At 44.5% G+C, this 22,873-nt stretch overlaps 1 protein-coding gene across 1 annotated transcript in view; it reads left to right on the top strand.

Annotated features, from left to right (window-relative positions):
* ACADSB (acyl-CoA dehydrogenase short/branched chain) overlaps window positions 1–22,873 on the top strand; it is a 43,925-nt gene that overhangs the window by 6,258 nt on the left and 14,794 nt on the right. Inside the window, exons 2-3 of the mRNA XM_087862610.1 lie at window positions 21,363–21,522; window positions 21,736–21,836. Coding sequence (XP_087718736.1) covers window positions 21,363–21,522; window positions 21,736–21,836 — 261 coding nt within the window. The remainder of the gene's footprint in view (window positions 1–21,362; window positions 21,523–21,735; window positions 21,837–22,873) is intronic.

Raw genomic sequence — 22,873 nt, 5'->3', positions numbered from 1 at the left:
AGCCCCAGACTGGTGGAAGGGAAGGGCTACCTTTTTAGTAGTTCCGGAGGACACCTAGCACTGAAGCTACTGGTTATGGAGAAAACAAACAGGTCCGCGGGGTTCTGGTGAAGAAGTTGGCTCAAGGATAGGACAGTAGAGAAAGGATCAACTGCACATTTGAAGTGGGATATGCAGTACTTAAATCAGATCTTAAAATGGATATCCTGGATTTCGTCAGAATTCAGTGAAAGTTCTATCTAGAAGAAGATGGGAATCCTCCATTAGAAAGTGGGGAAGAAACATTGTGTCATCTACTTTACTGAAGAACATAGACGTGATCGATAAAGCCCCCATTAACAATCAAATCCTCTCGTCACCGCCTCCGCCTCCCTCCTCTTGCTTTCCTGTAAGGGAAAGTAGCTGTCTTTGCAGGACTGCCTCCTCCTACCACAGAGCCAACGCAGTAGAAGAAAAATGTGGCTGGCTGTTTACATAACAGGGCCCTGTCTGTGTCAGTTACAGTTGTCGCATAAACCTGCAGAACTGTTTATATACTATATTGATCCTTATATCCCAAGGAGCATAAAAACATTACAAAAATCACAGTTTTCATTTTGATTAGGTTAATTAAGCTAAAGCAATAACAAGCAATGAGCATAATTAAGCACATTGGCATTTAAACTTGCCTTGTATTTATTTATTTTTTTAATGATTTTATTTATTTATTGGTCCGGGAGAGAGAGAGAGAGAGAGAGAGAGAGAGAGAGAGCATGCACAAGTAGGGGGAGCTGCGGGCAGAGGGAGAAGCAGGCTCCCCGCTGAGCAGGGAGCCTGATGGCAGGACTTGATACCAGCACCCTGGGATCATGACCTGAGCCGAAGGCAGACGCTTAACCTGCTGAGCCACCCAGGCATCCTGCCTTGTATTTATTATATAAAATCGTGGCAGGGAGGACCTTCCCCTCTTTGCTACTATTTCCTGCTAGAATATGTCTTAAATTGACATGTTTTAGAAACAGGTGCAAATTGGAAGAGATACACTGTTTAACTTTTTTTCATTCTTCTAAATTGTTGACCTAATTCTCATAAGCCATATGAATTTCTGTGATGGTAAAGCTATAGCATTTGGTTTCTCTAATTTTAAAGCGATCTGTTTAATTTGGGGGGGGGGACAGCGATAGAATTTTTTAAAACTTTGTTTTCTGTAGGTAATCATAGACCTTCATGCAGTTGTCAGAAGGAGCACACAGAGAATCCTGCATACTCTTCATCCACTGTGCGCTAGTGGTACCATCTTACAAAAACTCCAGTACAATATCACAGCCAAGATACTGACATCAAGACCATCCATCAGACTTACTCAGAAATCTCTAGTTTCACCTGTAAATGTACATTATTTAGTCCTGTGCGGTTTCATCACATGTGTGTTTACGTATCCACCTCCATGGTCAAGCTACAGGACATTTCCATCCTCGCAAAGGTCCCTTGCGTTCCCCTTGTTTAACTGCATGACATCCCTAAGGCCTGGCGACCTAGTGCTTCTGTTCTCCATCTGTATAATTGTATCATCTCAAGAATGTTAGATAAATGAAATCCTAGCTCTGTAACCTTTGGGACTGGCTTTTACATTCAGCGTAATTCTCCTGAGACGCGAACAAGTTGTTGCCTGAATCAGTGGTTTGTTCCTTTTATTGCCGAGCAATATTCCCTTGTAGAGGAGGAAAATCTTCTCCTCTGTCTCTTGGGTCAGAAGCTAGAGTCTGGAAATTAGACGGACAAAAACCATTAACTCGAAGAAGAGGTTTATTTCGTCTGCGTAGGGTAGCCAGCAAAAGCAGTAGCTGGCTCTTTCCAAGGTGAAGGTTAAAAGCTATGTACACCTTAGTAGGGACAAGGGAAGGGGGAGAAACGGATTCTAAGGGAAAAACAAAGAGGGTTCTTTTAGGAGAGGCATGGCTTTTTCAGGAGAACAGGTGGGAGATAAGAAAGTTGGTGATGATATTTGTCTAGACAGATGTTGGTGCTCTTTCCACCAAACTCCCCCAAGAAGGGATTTCTGGCAGCCTCCTTTCCCAAAACTTACTGCTTTTAGACAGATCAGGGAAGCTCCGAGAAGGCTTTTTTTTTTCTGCGTTTGTTGAATCTCAAATGTCTTCAGATTAAAGACCACTTTTCTGCCAACCCTGGGGTTCCAAGTGGATCCCCCCACCATGAGCAGTACACCGTGGGTGCATCACCATTCACCCCTGCGAGAGGCAGTCGGGTTGTTTCCAGGGCTCGGCTCTTACAAATAAAGCCACTCTGCACATTTGTCTGCGGGCTTTTCTTTGAACTTGAGGGGCTCATTTCTCTGAGTAAATAGTCAAGAGCACAGTTGCTGGGTCACATGGGACGCGCACGGTTGTACAGAAACGGCTGAGGTTTCCAGCTCGTCCTGTTGTCTCCTGTGCCCGGTGGCGGCGTGTGAGAGCCACTCTCGCCTCATTCTTACCATCGGTTGGCATTGTCACCAGGACTTTTTAAATTTTAACCAATCTGATCATACCTCACTGCGCTGATTTGCTTTTAAAATATTTTTTTAGCTTCCAGTAGTATCGGAGGGAGAGGGATTCTGGTTTGTTGATGGTTAGAAGATCCTTCTTTTATGTATTACATATATTTAATTGTATTCTAAAATAATATTATTTTACCTTTCCTGGGTCTGTAAAGTTGAATGAGTGCTGTGAAAGAGAAAACCAGAGGCCCAAAATGGTGTTATTTAGGTTAAGGGCCCCAAGGCAGGGGACCAAGACTTAACACTTGATCTAACTGCAGTTTCAGCCTCCCAGGAATGTAACCTTTAAGGGCTGAGCTTGGAATTTCCTGGTCCAACTAGGAAATGTACTGAGAGACCCCTTCAGCTCTCCCTAGGGGCGAGGGCAGCCTTGCCTAAACAGCGCCTTCCGTGGTAACAAATTACTTTCTTCTTTTTTAAATGCCTTCTCTGCCTTTGAAAACTTTTCTTTTATTTAGCTCGGTGGAGCTCTCCTCTGCTTGCTAGATGGAATGCTGCCCAATTCACAAATCGTTGAATAAAGCCAGTTAGAGCTTCAAATTTTCTTAGTTAAATTTCGTTTAACAGTGCAAAGGACGTGAAAAACACTGTCAAGAACCGTTTACCCTAAGGGTAAGCACTCTGTCTAGCTGTAGAATCGTTATATGATTTTTATGGACTTGTAAGTCACAAAGGACTTAGGGGGCGCCCAGCTGGCTCAGTCACTAGAGCATGGCACTCTTGATCTCAGGATCATGAGTTCAAGCCCCACACTGGGCATAGAGCTTATTTAAAAAAAAAAAAAAAAACCCTAGAAAAAAATGACATCCGTTCATGCAACTGTTGTCATTAGCCAGTATTAAAATGCACATTAAATTAGAAAATTAAATATATAAAATACTAAAAATAAGCATGGGCAGATCCCTTTATTATCTTAGACTAAGGAAGGTCATTCTCATTAAAAAGCTGGATGTCATCACCCAAAGAAAGAGTAATAATTTTGGCACCATAAAAACCACGGACTAATGCATGACAACACTGTTTTGTATTGTATAGGCAAAGTCAAAAGACAAGTGGCAAGCCAGTTTTAAAAAAATTGCAACCCCTTCCACCAGAGGATTTCCTTAACTTATGTAGTGCTCCTGGAAATCAGGGAAGAAAAAACAACTGAATAGGAAAATGGGCAAAAGACATGAATAGACAGTAAACAGAAAAAGAACTATAAATGGTTCTTAAACATGAAAAGACGCTCAAACTCACAGGAGAAATACCAGTATGAGAACACTTTGCGATACAGTGCTTGCCTGTCAGATGGACACAGAAGTCCAAAAGTTGACCAGTGTGCTGTGTTGGCCAGGCCCTAGGGAAGTGGGCATCCTTACACACTGACTAGTGGGGGTGAGTGTGGTTTCACTGCTGCCAAGGACAATTTGGGAAAACTTAGCCGAATGTTGAATTCAGTTTTTACTCGCTACAGTAGAATTCCCACTCCCAGTTTGTGCCACAGATAGAGTACACAGGTGTCAAATAATGTAGGTCAGAGGTCACTCGTAGCAGTTTTTTTCATTTTTAGAAACTTATTTTGAAATTCGTAACTAGATTCACCCGAAGTCGTAACTAGATTCCCCCATTCATGGTTACATCTTAATATCACCGTTACCAGAACCAGGAAATTGGTATTGCAGGCTGGAGGAATTAGCCCCCCTGAGTGGTACAAAAATTATTCTGAACTGCAAAACATGTGAGCAATCTGCAGCCACAAGAAATGCTATCTAAACTGAAGTGTCTCAAAAATAGATTGTGGATAAAGAAACTGTCTTTTCTCCTGTTCATCTGTGTATTGTCAGTTCCTGGCTGCACCCCCACCCTTCCTGCGGGTAGAGGAAGTTTTCTTTCTAAGGAATGCACCATATGTGTAGGTCTATGGTGTATAACTATGTATGTATAGATCTGTAGTGTTTCATCGCCTGTAGGTTTGTGTAACCTTGTCCACAGTCGAGACGGGGATTGACACAGTGACACTGAGGTCCCCCTTGTTGCAGCATTATTTACAATAATAAAAGAAATTTCGGTTGCACCTTTCCCATCCCTGCCCTTTGATTAATTTCTTTGGCCCCTTAAAGCAGCCTGGTTTAAAAAAACCCAAAAGTTCTCTTGTGCACAATGGCCTATTTTACAACTATAAGAAAAGGGAAATGAAGATACTCTCCAGGTCGTAAGGTAGAAACATCTCCAGAATATATTGCCACATGAATAAAAGGCACAGAATGGCACATAGTATACTACCTTTTAGAAAGCACAGGGAGGAAAATAAGGAAGTCTATTCCTGTTTGCTTAGATTTGTATATAAAGATAATACTAGAAAGATACATAAGCTAATCAAAGTGGTCACCTGTGGGGGAGGTTGAGAAGTGGGCTAGATGGGGATGGGGCAGCAGCTTTGGTGGGGGCATAGTTTCTTTGAACCTTGTTACTTGTTTAACGCAAAGGAAATTTAAAGCCAGACACTTTCGGGGTAGGGCGGGAGAAGGGCGGAGAGCAGGGAGGCACATTCATACATCTTTACTATAGACAAGTGAATGGTTTAGCTTTTCGAAGTTTGCTCTAAGAGGGGTTGAGTTTTTACTCTCTAAGTCATGCATGTAAGCCAGATTCGAGCCTGGGCTACACATTAGAATCATCTGGGGAAGCTTTTTAGAAATAGCAGAAGCCCAGGCTTCATCTTGAGTCTTTTGAATCAGAGTCTTAATTGGTAGGGCTGTACTCCCTATTTTGCTGTAAGCTCCCCCAAGTGATCTGGGTATGTAACCAAGAGTGGCAACTCCTGATTTAAATCTCAGGGGACTTGTTTCCAAGACCCTAATAGAGTTGGTAAATGTTCCCAGAATAAACCATTTTCTTTAGTTTAATTACGTGTAACTATATTTGACAGTTAGGTTCTTAAGAAATCCACGTTGTTCTGTGGTAAGATGCCGAGCACCTTATCTAAAACCCACAGCTAGCTTTGTAAAGGCAAGCCTGCCTCGAAAATCCAGAGCATACATGGTTCAGGCAATTACACAGCTTTTAAAAAGCCAAAACATTAAATATTATTAGAAAATATTTCTAATATACATGAAAGTACAGGAAACAATATGACTCGCAGCCATATACCCACAACTCACTTTTGCTACAGTTTGGAGTGGTTTCATTTTGTTTTTAAGAAATAAAACACTTGGGGCACCCGGGTGGCCCAGTTGAAGAGTCTGCCTTCGGCTCAGGTCATGATCCCAGAGTTCTGGGATCGAGCCCCACATCGGGCTCCCTGCTCAGTGGGAAAGCCTGCTTCTCCGTCTGCCTGCATGTGCTCTCTCTGTGTGTCAAATAAAAAAAAAGAAAATCTTAAAAAAAGAAAAGAAAACACTTTACACAAACCCCATAACTTCCACTTCTTCCGCAGAGGGAACCATAATCCTGACGCTGATGTGTATGCTTCTTGTTCGTGTTTTTAAACTTTTAGCATCTATGTGTCTCCATAAGAATATATACTATCATTCAGTGTGTTTTTAAGGTGTTACCTAAATGCTATCATCCCAAACAAATCCTTTTGCAAATTGCTTTTTTAACTCAATATTATATTTTCAAGATGTATCCATGTTGATATATGTAGTTCCCTAGTTCACTTTAACGGCTGTAAAATATTCTGTTGAATTATAGGGGCGGAAAAAATATTTTGCACTCTACCCTCCTAGGTTCTTGGCTGAGATCCCTCTGTAATAAAAGACAGATTAACGGGGAGATATACAAACAGAAATTTAATAACTTGTGTACCTTCTGTATAAATGGGAGAAACCTAGGAAAACAGAGTGATTCTGAAATGGCCCAAGCCACCATCCCCTTAAATACTGCTACCAGCTAAATACAAAATGGGGAGTGGGGGGCGTGGCACAGGGAGGGAGGTGCAGTTATGGGAGACTGCCAGGAAAAACACAGTAAAGAAGGGTGAGGTGGTTATGCAGATTTAAGTCCTTGACTTTTCCATTGATAAGTTTCTAGGAATTTAGTCATCTCTTCCTGGCACAGAGAGGAGGACACCCTTACACGGGGAGATTTCTATGTATAGATCACTGTCTCCTACAAAAGGGCGACGTCTTCTCAGTTTTCAGAGCTTATCTGTCTGTCCTTTCTTAAAAATAATCAGCTCAAGGGGAGCCTGGGTGGCTCAGTCGATGAAGCGTCTGCCCTCCACTCCGGTCATGATCCCAAGGTCCTGGGATCAAGCCCCCATCGGGCTGCTTGCTCAGTGGGAAAGCCTGCTTCTCCCTCTCTCGCTCGCTCTCTGTCAAATAAATAACATCTTTTAAGAAATAAATAAATAGGGGCACCTGGGTGGCTCAGCCGTTAAGCATCTGCCTTCAGCTCAGGTCATGATCCCAGGGTCCTGGGATCGAGCCCCACATCGGGCTCCCTGCTTCTTCCTCTCACACTCCCCTTGCTTGTGTTCCCTCTCTTGCTGTCTCTCTCTGTCAAATAAATGAATAGAATCTTAAAAAAAAAAAAAAAAGGAAAGAAAGAAAGGAAGAAAGAACCAGCTCAAGAAAATCCTTATGTCGAAGTTGTGGTCCATATATACAATGGAATATTACTCAGCAATCAGAAAGAATGAGTTCTCAACATTTGCTACAACATGGACGGCACTGGAGGAGATAATGCTTAGTGAAATAAGTCAAGCAGAGAAAGACAACTATCATATGATTTCTCTCATCTATGGAACATAAGAACTAGAATGATCAGTAGGGGAAGAAAGGGATAAAGAAAGGGGGGGTAATCAGAAGGGGGAATGAAGCATGAGAGACTATGGACTATGAGAAACAAACTGAGGGCTACAGAGGGGAGGGGGGTGGGGGAATGGGATAGACCGGTGATGGGTAGTAAGGAGGGCACATATTGCATGGTGCACTGGGTGTTATACACAACTAATGAATCATCGAGCCTTACATCGAAAACCGGGGATGTACTGTATGGTGACTAACATAATATAATAAAAAATCATTATAAAAAAAAAAAAAGAAAGAAAATCCTTATGTCAAAGAGACGTATTTTTGCAGTGGCAAATTCTTCTCTTCAGATCAGTATACCACAACTTACGCATTCCTTTGTTGACAGATAATTGGATTTTTAATTTTTCCCCTTTATACAGTCTCACTGCGTCGCTTGTAAACGTATAGTCATGTGTATGAACTCAAGTGGAATTCTTGGGCCTTAGCCTTGGCCCAATTCATGACCCTTGTTAAAGATGATAAGGAAGACTTTATTCAAGAAGGGACTGCTGCATTGGGATTTTGCAGCAGGGAGGTAAGATGAAGTTCAATTCGAAATACAACAAGGACAAATGGAAATTCATAGTCAACAAGTCGGGTGGGAGTCAGTGGACAGAAAAATCACTAAGAAGAAACATCAGGGCTAAGCGGGATTCTTGGGGGGGGGGCAGGCCACCCCAAGACGGGCCACTTTGGCATGAGCATTATTGTGAGTTAAAAGCAACCAAAACCCGGCAGGTTCGGGAAAAGCTCTGTATCTCCCCCTCACCTGCCTGCTTATACCAGGAAGAGAGCTATTAACAGAGATTTCTCTTTACCCAAGAAATTTACCTGCATAATAGGGTAACCTTTGGGGGTGCATGGCTGGCTCTGTTGGTGGAGCATGTGACTCTTGGTCTTGGGGTCATGAGCTCGAGTCCCACATTGGTTGTAGAGCTCACGCGCGCACACACACACACACACACACACACACACACACACACACAGAGGATATCTTTTGTTTTCTAAACATCTTTCACCTTCCTGCTAATGGTCTTCTCCCTTTGTACCCTCAGCCACCTACCCCCTCCTTAGCTCATAGAAGCATCATGTTGCCTGTCTGTGCAGTTTCCATGTCTGTGTGGATTCCCTGTGCCTGCGCCGTTAAATTTTATTTTCTCCTGTTAATCTGTCTCTTCTCGATTCTTAGTCCAGCTAGAAGGACCCTGAAGAGTAGGAAAAAAGTTCTCCCTCACCAACACTTGCTAGATTCACACTCACCAGCATTCTTGCTGGAGGCAGGCCAAAGTGATCCGATACCAAGGGTAGGCGTTTTCATTAAACTGATTCTTGCCAAAACTGGACTAAGTGGACCAAGGGCCTCGTTAGAGAGACTCAGAGGAGCTGACTCACATTTGTTTTAGGGTAACAGTCTTCATCAAACATCCGCAACACTTGAGGGTCAGGTGGTGGGAGCGAAGCTAGAGCGGGAGACGAAAAGACTGGCCCGAGAGAACAGGGTGAAAACGAGAAGAGAGCATTTGGAAGGAGGAAGGTGTGGCCACCTGAACTGAATCTGCAGAGAGCAAGCAAGTTGGAGCCCGAAATGCAGGGAGATGTTAGTGGAGACCCTACGGGGAGGGGTGCTGCTGAGGGGCGGGGGCACTCAGGAGGCACAGAGGGCAGGGAAGGCATGGCTTCAGGAGTGTCTGGCTGTACAGGGGAGGAGAGAGGGTGGTCCTCAAGGTGGATGATGTTGGAGGATGATTAACATGCAAAGAATTTGAGCAGGGAAAAATGGAAGAATAGGAGTGGACAAAAGGGATGGGCGGGGATCCTGCAAAGAGGGGAGGGGCGGGGCCCAGAGAGAGGTAGAGAGAGATAGAGCAGAGGGGACAGGGAGAAGCAGGCTCCCCGCTGAGCAGGGAGCCCAACACAGGGCTTGATCCCAGGACCCCGGGATCATGACCTGAGCCAAAGGCAGACGCTTAACCAACTGAGCCACCCAGGCACCCCAAAATATTTGGTCTCTTGTTTGTAGTTCCTGAAATCCTCTGAGCCTTGAAGGTGAAATGGGGACCTTGTTCATACCAGACCCCCTTCCAGTGCACTTGAGTTGATGTTAATAAGGTGACTTCTGGGGGCGCCTGGGTGGCGCAGTCGTTAAGCGTCTGGCTTCGGCTCGGGGCGTGATCCTGGTGTTCTGGGATCGAGCCCCACGTCGGGCTCCTCTGCTATGAGCCTGCTTCTTCCTCTCCCACTCCCCCTGCTTGTGTTCCCTCTCTCGCTGGCTGTCCTCTCTGTTAAATAAATAAAATCTTTAAAAATAAATAAATAAATAAGGTGACTTCTGGACTGCAGCTAGGTGGGGGCTGGGTGCTGGGAGCCAATCTCATGATCAGAGGGTTGGACCTTTCAGTTTGACCCCCCCCAGCCTCCGGAAAGGGAAGAGGGGCTGAAGGTTGAATTAGTCGCCACTGGCCAATGATTTAATCAATCTGGCTACATACTGAGGCCTCCATCAAAACCCACTAGGACAAGGTTCCCAGAGCTTCGAGGTGGGTGAGCACAGGGAGGTGCTGGGAGAGGGGTGCCCCCAGCCTTGCCCTGTGCTTCTCTTTGTGTGGCTGTTCCTGAGTTCTATCCTTTGATCATAAACCAGTAATCCAGTAAGTAAAATGTTCCTCTCAGTTCGGCGAGCCGTTCTAGAAGACTAAACAAGGCTACCCCCGAGGAGCAGGAACTAGGAACCCGCAGTCTATAGCCCATGGGTCTGAAGCCTGGGGGACAGCCTGGGCCTACCACTGATGTGTGACGTGGCCCGGGGGCCGTCCTGTGGGCCTGAGCCCCCTGACCTGTGGGACCCAACGCCCTCTCTAGCTAGTAGGGTCAGAATTGAGTTGAATGGTAGGACACCCGGCGGGTGTGGGAGAATTGCTTGTTGGTGTGGGGGAAAACCCCACACGTTAGAATTGGTCTCAGAATTATTACAGGAGAATCGCATCCCCACACAAAGAGGGTGGGGAAGGAAGAAGGTGCAGAAACAATGTTTTCATTGGGTACCGTAAGGCCGAAGATGAAAAGAACTGTATACGAGCACCACGCTCCAGCGGAGAAATCTGTTTCTCACCGCGGGATGGTCAGCAGTTTTGAAACTATTGTAAATGTGCACGAGGTCTGCACAAGTGAATCTCCTAGATCATGAAAGCCAAGTTTCTCACCGTCAGAAGGTTACCAGTCAGGGGGCGCCTGGGTGGCTCAGTCGGTGAACCGTCTGCTTTCAGCTGAGGTCAAGATCCCAGGCGCCTGGGATCGAGCCCCAGGTAGGACTCCCTGCTCAGCGGAGGGTCTGCTTCTCCTTCTCCCTCTGCCGCTCCCCCTGCTTGTACTTTCTCACTTGCGCGCAATCTGTTTTTCTCTCAAATAAATAAATAAAATCTTCCAAAACAATGTTTTAAAAAATGTTAGTTACCGGAGTCGAGCTGGATAGGTACCAGACCAGCCTAAATAACCACGGAATCAGCCTGAGACGCAGGATGATGCATCTGGATCTCTACAAATGAACATCTCCAGCGCTGAGTATTGAGGTACCAAGAGGGGAGCTGTAAACCGTGCACGGATATCGGAAGATAAACGGAAGGGGGAGGGAGCCGCCGCGTTTGGGCGCCGGGAAGCGGCAGCCACCTGCACGGGGGAGCGGGCGGACACACAGAGGGCACCCGCGAGAGAGTGGACTGAGACCGGTGAGCCGTGAACGCGCGCGCCACCAGGCATCTCCCGGAACACCGGAATCCCGGTGTGCTCACGGGATCCAGACTGAGACCGGGAACTCCCGGAGTGCGCGCGGGGCGGCTGGTGGCTGGCGGGCCACCTGCACGGGGGAGCGGGCGGACTTGCGGTCGGCACCCGCGAACAGCAGGCTGAGACCCTGAACCGGGTGCGCGCACCACCAGGCTTCTCACGAAACTCCGGAATCGAGGTGTGCTCACCGGGCATAGACTGAGACCGGGAGACCCGGGAGCGCGCGGGGCGGCCGGTGGCTGGCGGCATTAGAAACACAAAGGACAGAGACGGGGCGGCCGGTGGCTGGCGGCATTAGAAACACAAAGGACAGAGACGCGCTGGCCCTGGAAGTGAGGGCAGGGTCGCGGAGTTGGTGCGCACATCCCGGGACGCTGCAGGGTTGAGCAGCACCAACAGTAACAGAGTTAAAGTGGCCAGAACATCAGTGGAGAACGGGCCGCAATCCCTCTGTTCTGCGACAATGCAGCCTCTGCTGCTCTGACTCTCAGAAGAGGCATAGCCGGCCTCCAGGGAAAGCCGCCAGAGAACAAAAGCCTGGAAATACCGGCTCAGAGAGTGCCCATCCCCATCCCCCCTCGCAGGGGACACGGAGACTCTACCCAAACAGGGTTGCCTGAGTATCGGTGCGGCAGGCCCCTCCCCCAGAACACAGAAGGCAGGCTGAAAAATCAAGAAGCCCACAACCGGAGGCGCCTGGGTGGCGCCGTCATTGAGCGCCTGTCTTCGGCTTAGGGCGTGATCCCAGCCTTCCAGAAAGGAGTCCCTCATCGGGCTCCTCCGCTGGGAGCCTGCTTCTTCCTCTCTCACTCCCCTGCTTCTGTTTCGTTCTTGCTGACTGTCTGTCTCCCTCTCTCAGATAAGTAAATAAATAAAATCTTTAAAGAAGAAGCCCACATCTCTAAGATCCCTATAAAACAAGGGGCACGGCCTGGGACCCAGTCAATAATTTTGGGCTCTGGAAACCCCGCAACCTCTCTTCATCAGAATGACAAGAAGGAGAAGCCCCCCCCCAGCAAAGAAAAGACAGTGAGTCAGTGGCCTCTGCCACAGAAGTAACGGATATGGATGTAACCAAATTATCAGAAATGGAATTCAGAGTAACAATGGTCAAGATAATGAGTAGACTTGAAAAAAGTATTCAGGAAAATATTACTGAGAATATACAATCCCTAAGGGCGGAAATGAGAGCGAATTTGACAGAAATTAAAAATTCTATGAGCCAAATGCAGGCAAAACTAGAGGCTCTGACGGCCAGGGTCACGGAAGCGGAGGAAAGGGTTAGTGAATTGGAGGATGGGTTAATAGAGGAAAAAATAAAAATAGAAGATGGTCTTAAAAAAATCCACGCCCACGAATGTTGGCTACGGGAGATTACTGACTCAACGAAACGATCCAATGTTAGAATCATCGGCATCCCCGAGGGGGTGGAGAAAAACAGAGGTCTAGAAGAGATATTTGAACAAATTGTAGCTGAAAACTTCCCTAATCTAGCAAGGGAAACAAAAATTCGTGTCCAAGAGGCAGAGAGGACCCCTCCCAAGCTCAACCATGACAGACCTACACCACGTCACGTCATAGTGCAATTCGCAAATATGAGATCCAAGGAAACAGTATTGAAAGCGGCCAGGGCAAAGAAATTTCTCACGTACCAAGGCAAAGGCATCAGAATTACATCAGACCTGTCTACACAGACCTGGAATGAGATAAAGGGTTGGGGGAGCATTTTTAAAGCTCTTTCAGAGAAAAACATGCAGCCAAGGATCCTTTATCCAGCAAGGCTGTCATTCAGAATTGATGGAGAAATAAAGACATTTCAGAATCGACAGTCACTAGCCAATTTCGTAACCACGAAACCAGCCCTACAGGAGGTATTACGGGGGGTTCTATAAAAGTAAAAAGGCCCCAAGAGTGATACAGAACAGAAAGTCACAGCCAATACAAACAAAGACTTTACTGACAACATGGCATCATTAAAAGCATATCTCTCAGCACTCAGTCTTAATATTAATGGTTTAAATTCTTCCTTAAAACGCCACAGGGTTGCAGATTGGATAAAAAGAAATGACCCATCCATTTGCTGTCTACAAGAGACTCATTTCGAACCCAAAGATGCATTCAGACTGAGAGTAAGGGGATGGAGTACCATCTTTCACACAAATGGACCTCAAAAGAAAGCTGGGGTAGCAATTCTCATATCAGATAAACTGGATTTTAAACTACAGACTATAGTTAGAGATGCAGAAGGGCACTATATTATTCTTAAAGGAAGTATTCAACAAGTGGCTATGACAATTATAAATATATATGCCCCCAACAGGGGAGCAGCAAGATACACAAGCCAACTCTTAACCAGAATAAAGAGACATATAGATAAAAATACATTAATAGTAGGGGACCTCAACACTCCACTCTCAGAAATAGACAGAACACCCTGGCAAAAACTAAGCAAAGAATCAAAGGCTTTGAATGCCATACTCGACGAGTTGGACCTCTTAGATATATATAGAACACTACACCCCAGAACCAAAGAATACTCATTCTATTCTAATGCCCATGGAACATTTTCAAGAATAGACCATGTTCTGGGACACAAAACAGGTCTCAGCCGATACCAAAAGATTGAAATTATCCCCTGCATATTCTCAGACCACAACGCTCTGAAGTTGGAACTCAACCACAAGGAAAAATTTGGAAGAAACTCAAACACTTGGAGACTAAGAACCATCCTGCTCAGGAATGACTCGATAAACCAGGAAATCAAAAATCAAATTAAACAATTTATGGAGACCAATGAGAATGAAAATACAACAGTCCAAAACCTATGGGATACTGCAAAGGCAGTCCTAAGGGGGAAATACATAGCCATCCAAGCCTCACTCAAAAGAATAGAAAAATCTAAAATGCAGTTTTTATATTCTCACCTCAAGAAGCTGGAACAGCAACAGAGGGACAGGCCTAATCCACGCACAAGGAAGCAGTTGACCAAAATTAGAGCTGAAATCAATCAAGCAGAAACCAGAAGTACAGTAGAGCAGATCAACAGGACTAGAAGCTGGTTCTTGGAGAGAATCAATAAAATTGACAGACCACTGGCAAGACTTATCCAAAAGAAAAGAGAAAGGACCCAGATTATTAAAATTATGAATGAAAAAGGAGAGGTCACGACGAACACCATTGAAATTGGAAGGATTATTAGAAATTTTTATCAACAGCTATATGCCAATAAACTAAGCAATCTGGAAGAGATGGAATCCTTCCTGGAAACCTATAAACTACCAAGATTGAAAAAGGAAGAAATTGATTTCTTAAACAGGCCAATTAATTATGAAGAAATTGAGTCAGTGATAAACAACCTTCCAAATAACAAAACTCCAGGCCCGGACGGTTTTCCTGGGGAATTCTACCAAACATTCAAAGAAGAAATAATACCTATTCTCCTAAAGCTATTTCAAAAAATAGAAACAGAAGGAAAGCTACCAAACTCATTCTATGAGGCCAATATTACCTTGATCCCCAAACCAGGCAAAGACCCCCTCAAAAAGGAGAATTACAGACCGATTTCCCTAATGAATATGGACGCCAAAATCCTCAACAAGATACTTGCTAATAGAATCCAACAGTTCATTAAAAGGATTATCCACCACGATCAAGTGGGATTCATACCTGGGATGCAAGCGTGGTTCAATATTCGCAAATCAATCAGCGTGATACATCATATCAACAAAAGACTCAAGAACCATATGATCCTCTCAATCGATGCCGAAAAAGCATTTGACAAAATACAGCATCCTTTCCTGATTAAAACCCTTCAGAGTGTAGGAATAGAAGGTACATTTCTCAATCTCATAAAAGCCATCTATGAAAAGCCTACTGCAAATATTATTCTCAATGGGGAAAAGCTGGAAGCCTTTCCCTTAAGATCAGGAACACGACAAGGATGCCCACTCTCGCCACTATTATTCAACATAGTACTAGAAGTCCTTGCAACAGCAATCAGACAACAAAAAGGGATCAAAGGTATTCAAATCGGCAAAGAAGAAGTCAAAATGTCTCTCTTCGCAGACGACATGATACTCTATATGGAAAACCCAAAAGAAGCCACTCCCAAACTATTAGAAGTTATAGAGCAATTCAGTAACGTGGCGGGATACAAAATCAATGCTCAGAAATCAGTTGCATTTCTGTACACGAATAACGAGAACGAAGAAAGAGAAATCAGGGAATCCATCCCATTTACAATAGCACCAAAAACCATACGTTACCTTGGAATTAACTTAACCAGAGACGTAAAGGACCTTTATTCTAGAAACTATAAATCACTTTTAAAAGACATTGAGGAAGACATAAAAAGATGGAAAGATATTCCATGCTCATGGATAGGAAGAATTAACATAGTTAAAATGTCCATGCTACCCAGAGCAATCTACACTTTCAATGCTATCCCGATCAAAATACCGAGAACGTTTTTCAAAGAACTGGAACAAATAGTCCTTAAATTTGTATGGAACCAGAAAAGACCCCGAATCTCCAAGGAACTGTTGAAAAGGAAAAACAAAGCTGGGGGCATCACAATGCCGGATTTCGAGCTGTACTACAAAGCTGTGATCACAAAGACAGCATGGTACTGGCACAAAAACAGACACATAGACCAATGGAACAGAATAGAGAGCCCAGAAATGGACCCTCAGCTCTTTGGGCAACTAATATTTGATAAAGCAGGAAAAAACATCCGGTGGGAAAAAGACAGTCTCTTCAATCAATGGTGCTGGGAAAATTGGACAGCTACATGCAAAAGAATGAAACTTGACCACTATCTCACACCATACACAAAAATAAACTCCAAATGGATGAAAGACCTCGATGTGAGACAGGAATCCATCAAAATTCTAGAGGAGAACATAGGCAACAACCTCTACGACATCAGCCAAAGCAACCTTTTTCATGACACATCCCCAAAGGCAAGAGAAACAAAAGATAAAATGAATTTATGGGACTTCATCAAGATTAAAAGTTTCTGCACAACCAAGGAAACAGTCAGAAAAACTAAGAGGCAGCCCACGGAATGGGAGAATATATTTGCAAATGACACTACAGATAAAGGACTGGTATCCAAGATCTACAAAGAACTTCTCAAACTCAATACACGAGAAACAAATAAACAAATCAAAAAATGGGCAGAAGATATGAACAGACACTTTTCCAATGAAGACATACAAATGGCTAACAGACACATGAAAAAATGTTCAAAATCATTAGCCATCAAGGAAATTCAAATCAAAACCACACTGAGATACCACCTTACGCCAGTTAGAATGGCAAAAATAGACAAGGCAAGAAACAACAATTGTTGGAGAGGATGTGGAGAAAGGGGATCCCTCCTACATTGTTGGTGGGAATGCAAGTTGGTACAGCCACTCTGGAAAACCGTGTGGAGGTCCCTTAAAAAGTTAAAAATTGAGCTACCCTATGATCCAGCCATTGCACTACTGGGTGTTTACCCCAAAGATACAGACGTAGTGAAGAGAAGGGCCATATGCACCCCAATGTTCATAGCAGCAATGTCCACAATAGCTAAATCGTGGAAGGAGCCGAGATGCCCTGCAACAGATGACTGGATTAAGAAGTTGTGGTCCATATATACAATGGAATATTACTCAGCAATCAGAAAGAATGAGTTCTCAACATTTGCTACAACATGGACGGCACTGGAGGAGATAATGCTTAGTGAAATAAGTCAAGCAGAGAAAGACAACTATCATATGATTTCTCTCATCTATGGAACATAAGAACTAGAATGATCAGTAGGGGAAGAAAGGGATAAAGAAAGGGGGGGTAATCAGAAGGGGGAATGAAACATGAAAGACTATGGACTATGAGAAACAAACTGAGGGCTACAGAGGGGAGGGGGGTGGGGGAATGGGATAGACCGGTGATGGGTAGTAAGGAGGGCACATATTGCATGGTGCACTGGGTGTTATACACAACTAATGAATCATCGAGCCTTACATCGAAAACCGGGGATGTACTGTATGGTGACTAACATAATATAATAAAAAATCATTATTAATAAAAAAAAAATGTTAGTTACCAGTAAGAAAAGAAGACTAGATAACGTGAACTCTAGGGGCTGGACGGAATCAAAGGAAAAAAAAAACACACGTTCGTGCACACATGCAGAAAAGAGACCCGGGGACACATCTGGTGGGAACCCCTGAATATAGGCATTTAAGGTGGAGCCCTCCGTGTTCTGTCAAAACATGTCCTTTGGAAAAGTCTGAGAGGGACTTTGCGGGTTAGCACACTTGTGTCCTGTGCCCCCTTTTTGCCTTTCGGGCATTGTAAAAGCCTGTAGACTTAAAGCACTCGAAGAATGTGGGGAACGATATTTCATTATGCTGAAACGTAATGGAGAAGGGTTATGGCTCCTAACAGCTAACCTTAATGAGCTTCGCAAAATATCCACCGGAACATTCGGCATTCCGGGGTTCTTCACCTTTTTTTGTGCCGTGGATGAAAGGTATACAGCAATATAGTGAAGTTTAAGAGACCCTTTCTCAAAATGTTTTAAAATACAGGAACTACACAAGATTACAAGGGAACCCAGTTATAAGAAAAGTCATGAAAGTATTTTTAATCGCGATGATGGTAACACGTGTTTCTTAAGATCTGGCAGCAGGTGAGCGGTTGGGAAGTAATGCTCCTCACGATCTGTGCACTAGCTGTTATTTGATATAAAAATTTCTGTAATTTCTTTCGGTGACAGTCACAGATAGCTTGTAACTTGTTGCCTCCATTTTGTAATTGAAGGAAATGCCTGATTTCAGTTAGAGGTTAGTGAAATAAAGAAAGACATCATTCCCCCCACCCAAGTTCCTGGACTTGATTGCTGTGCCTGCAGAAGCTTGCAGACCCCAGGCTTAATCATCAGAACTTCTCAGGGCGGCAGAACTCTGGTCCGTGCAGTAGGAAACAGATCAGACGCCAGCTACGAGAAGTATCTGGCAAGGCATAAATAACTATTATTCCACTCAAGTAGCGATTGCTGTTCTATACAAAAAAATGTGATGATGTGGTGCAATGGGTTACAACTGTGGAAAATCATTTTGATGGAGTGGACACCAAAGCTGCAGAGGCGGAGGTCAACACCGAGGGGCAGGGGACAGTTGAAAATCATCGTCGGAAACCTCGGACTGTGCGTTTGGAGGCACAGGGAAATGTTTCCTTTATTAAAGACGTCCTATTAAACAGAATTTTTTTTTTTTCCTGCCCAGAGGGATAGGTAATACTACGTTCAGTGCTTTGGTTAAAAAGGGATTCCATCCGCTTAGGGCGTAGCCACGGTGTTTTATGATGGTGTCTTCAGTAAGCTCACCCCACTATTGTTTGCCGCTACCCACTTTGTAAAGCACATTTGCCTCTGAGGTCTTGTGAAACTAAAATAATCGTTTGTGTCGGGGCACCTGAGTGGCTCAGTCGGTTAAGAATCTGACTCTTGTTTTCAGCTCAGGTCATGATCTGAGGGTTGTGAGAGCGAGGCCTGTATCGGGCTCCGCACTCAGCATGGAGTCTGCTTGGGATTCTCTCTCTGCCTCTCTCTCTCTCTCTAAATTAATAAATAAAATCTTTAAAAGAAATAAAATTAAGTGATTGTTATGTGTTGAGCAGTCATACACTTTGTCAGTAGCAATTTTTAGACTAAGTGGGTCACCGTTGTGTCAAGCAGGAACAAATGGGTATTATTGTATACCTGCTGGCTTCTTAAGTTTCTCAGTGGTGGGCTTTCTGTTACACTCTGGTGCAAAGGGGATGCATTGACCCAGAGAGACAAAGAACTCTGCAGGGGGGTCTAGTGAAGTAAATAATCTCCCCTAGAAGGAAGAATCGAGGGCGATGTTTAAAATACAACAGGCTGGTTTCCTGATCATTTTGTGGAGATTAGTTGGCTCAGTCTCTCATGAATTCTGAAGTCTGTTGAGGGTCCCATGCAGGACTCGCCCACCAACCACTGAGCAGAACACACCCCATGTGTACCTCCCTTCCTTCTCCACAATCCCATCCCGTCTCCCAGGCCCGTCTGTCCCTAGTGCCTGCGGCTACTGATCACGTTCCGTCCTTTGGCTTCTTCGCACCACTTCTCTCCTCCTGAAGCCCCTGTGCACCTCCGTTTCTTACCTCCTTTCTCCTTACCCTTGATTCTGCCATCTGTTTCATTGGGGAGAAGACATTACTACCTCCTGTGTGTGCCCCCCCCTTCTTTCTAGTCCAGAGTTTCCCTGTCCCAAGTAGGTCTTTTAACAAGGAAAAAATGTTCCATGTAACTTTGCGCTAAATGATCGGCCTCCTACTTCTGCAAACAAAACAGAGTTAACTACAGAATTGAGAAACACACATTTTTCTTCTAATTGGCCAATGTTTGTTTTCCCCACTGAATCTAGAGCAGAGTTCCTCGAGTCCTGGGCACATTTCCTACAAAGATTGACACAAGCGTGGGAAAGATCCACAGTGGTTTCAAACATAGGGACGCTTGTTTTTTGGGGTTTTTTTCTTTTTATCAATAAGCTTTTCCATGTATAATCAAAACTATTGAGATATATATTACTACCTTTGCTTTTTGCCTGTTCCGTGACACTTATAGTGTTCCCCTTGGTACCCTGCACTCTCGGGCAATTGTCAGATGCTCAGAACGTTTGTTTTTAAGTCTTGTTGAATAAGAGGAAAACACTAATTTTTTTTAACAGCTTTATTGAAGTATAATTTACATACCATAAAATTCACTCTTTTAAAGTGTATAATGCAATGATTTTCAGTTAATTTACAGAGTTGTGGAATCACCACCAACAATCCAATTGAGAACATTTCCATCACCACCATCCCCCCACCCCGACCCCGGGGCCTCAGGCAACCGCTACTCTAATTTCTATCTCTGTGGATTTGTCCTTTCTGGAAATTTTATAGATAGAATCCTATAATATGTGATCTTTTGTACCTGGCTTCTTTCACTTAGCATGATTTTAGTGAACCTAATAACGTATTTGTTTCCCCTGTAATAAAATTCTACAAAATAAAATTGGAAAGATAGAGCAAGCATTTCAAATTGGATGGTTTCTTTTTTCAACAAAATTGGAGCAGATCCATTGTTTGAGCAGAAATTGGCATGTTTGAAGCATCGGGGTCATGGCAGCAGGGAGACACACTGATGGCAAGAAAAGCCAGCCTTGCAGTTTACTCTGTCACGACTGCTGGGACTGCCTCTATCAGGACCGCCACCGCTGTGTTGTTCGGGGTCCAAGTAGAAACAGTCATTACCATCTGTCGCGCTCTTACGGTGTGGTACGTGCCATGCTAAACTCTTCACGAAGTGGGTTGTCTCGTTAATCCTCACAAAACTCAAGATTATTATCTAAATGTTTCAGGGAAGGACACAGACCGAGAGGTTTTAATGGAGGTTGAAATCGTTTGCCCAAGATATCGTGGCTGGTAAATACCAGATGCCAGATTTGAATCTAGTTCTTCCAGACTCCAGAGCCTGGTGCTGCACAGTCTCTTACTGATGAGAAGCCGGAACACCAGGAGTGGCCAGGAGGACCAAGAGAGCACTGGTGCCCACAGCCGCCAGGGCAGGGCAGGACAGGGGGCTCTCCTTCCGCCCAGTTGTCCCGGCGCCCTGCCCTCTTCCGGCCCCACTCGAGAATGCTCTTCGCAGTGGTCACCCAGTAGTGTTATTTATATTCATGTTTCCCCTTTGAAGATGTCCGTGAAATGCGGCATTTTAAGAACGAGTCCTGGGGCACCTGGGTGGCTCAGTGGGTTGAGCCTCTGACTCTTGGTTTCGGCTCAGGTCATGGTCTCAGGGTTGTGGGATCGAGCCCCAGGTGGGGCTCTGCCCTCAGCACAGAGCCTGCTTCAGATTCTTTCTCTCACTCTGCCCCTCACCCCCAAAATAAATAAATCAATCTTAAAAAAAAAAAGAAAGAAAAGAATGAGTTTCATCTAGAAAGTTCTGTTTTCTTGAAGGTAAAAGCTAATCATTTGGGAACTTTGTTTAGTTAGAAGAACTCGTTGCTTGGGTAAAGGACATAATGTTAAACCAGTTTGTGTTTTTGTTCACAAGACAGTGAATTTTAAAATGTGCCAGCTTCCGCTCCTCTTTTTTGGTGACACAAGAGGTACGAAGGGGTTATAAAGTTGTTCTGGAGAAACTGATGTTCCGATACTTCTCTTTACTCTGTGTGTGTGTTCCCTGTTCAATGGGACTATTCCCACAGCTAAGAAGAAACTTCCCAACTTGCCTGTCTTCTTGGAAAACTCCTCCCCGTGTCCTAAAATCGTCCCAGTCAGAAGCTCTCATGGGTGTGACGAACGCCGGGCTGACTTCTGCCCCCCTGCAGATGTTTACAGAGGAGGAGGTGATGATAAAGAACACCGGTGAGTGGACAGCCCAGTGTCACCTGCAGGTCCCTGTGGTCACCAGTTGGGGCCACAGTGTGAAATCCCGTGACGTGTTTGAGGGATATGTTCACCTCAGTTTGTAAATGAAATTTTTTTTACATTAATTTAAGACTTGTTTTTTTTTTTTTAAGTAAAAACCTGTCCTTTTAAGAGAATAAAGACGTATCAGTATTTTTTTTCCCCCTGCAGTTAAAAAATTTGCCCAGGAACAGGTTGCTCCTCTGGTTTCAACAATGGATGAAAATTCAAAAATGGATGCATCAATAATACAAGGATTATTTCAACAAGGGGTATATACTCTATAATTCTTCCCATTCCAAACTTTTATATAAGTACTGTCCAGCATTAGAATGTATGCATGCTTTTAAATTCAGGAACTGTAATGATAGCTTGATGAACTCTTCATTTCCTAGTCAAAATTATCTGTGTTCTCTTTTAAAGGTTTTTATTTTGTATTTTTGAGAGAGAGAGCATGAACACGGGGGAGGGACAGAGGGAGAGGCACACACCCGGTTAGCAGGGAGCCTGACGTGGGGCTCAATCCCAGGACCCCGGGATCATGACCTGAGCCGAAGGCAGACACTTCACTGACAGGAGCCACCCACGTGCCCTTCTGTGTTCTTTTTTAGATTGAGATCCTTTAAAGGTTTCTTTTACATCGATTTAGCATTTTAAGTTAGAAACACTGTCCTTTTTAAGAAACGGGCTTAGAAGCAAGAGAGAGAGATTTCTTTAGATCTGTGGTCCTCAATCGGAGGCTGTTTTGTCCCCCAGAAGACATTTGGCAGTCTCTGGATACATTTTTGGTGGTCATAGCTGGGGGTGACAGTGGCATCTGGTGGGATAGAAGTCAGGGGTGCTGTGAAACAGCTTACAGTGTACAGGACCCCCCCCCCCAACAAAGAGTGATCCCGCTCAGCAATGCCAAGATTAAGGAGCGTACTTGAGTTAGTCAAACTTCTAGCCGACCATGTATTCTACCCACGTCCGTCCCTCCACGTGCGGCAAACTCAGCAGCAGAGGTGACCTCTGAATTCCACACTAACCAGGGAAACCGGTTTCTGGCTCCTAAGCCACAGAGCCCCTGCACAGAAGCCCCGTCTGCAACACACGTAGGAGTAACCTGCTCCAGCTGTAGGTTATCAGCGTGGGGGCTCCAAGGAGCACATTTGCAGAATCACTGCCCTTACTCATCGTCTCTTCCTCTCCATTGCTGCGGAGTGATGTTTATGCTTTATTTTGAATGCTAGGGATATCCCAGAATGGGGAGCTCCTCTTCAGAGCCATTGGCTAAAATTCTCGTCTGTTATCCTGCTGGAAAAAATCG

This window comes from Ursus americanus, chromosome 6 (assembly GCF_024610735.1).
Source record: "Ursus americanus isolate L20-20 chromosome 6, mUrsAme1.1.p, whole genome shotgun sequence".
Taxonomy (NCBI): Eukaryota; Metazoa; Chordata; class Mammalia; order Carnivora; family Ursidae; genus Ursus; species Ursus americanus.
This window is presented reverse-complemented; position numbering and strand designations above follow the sequence as displayed.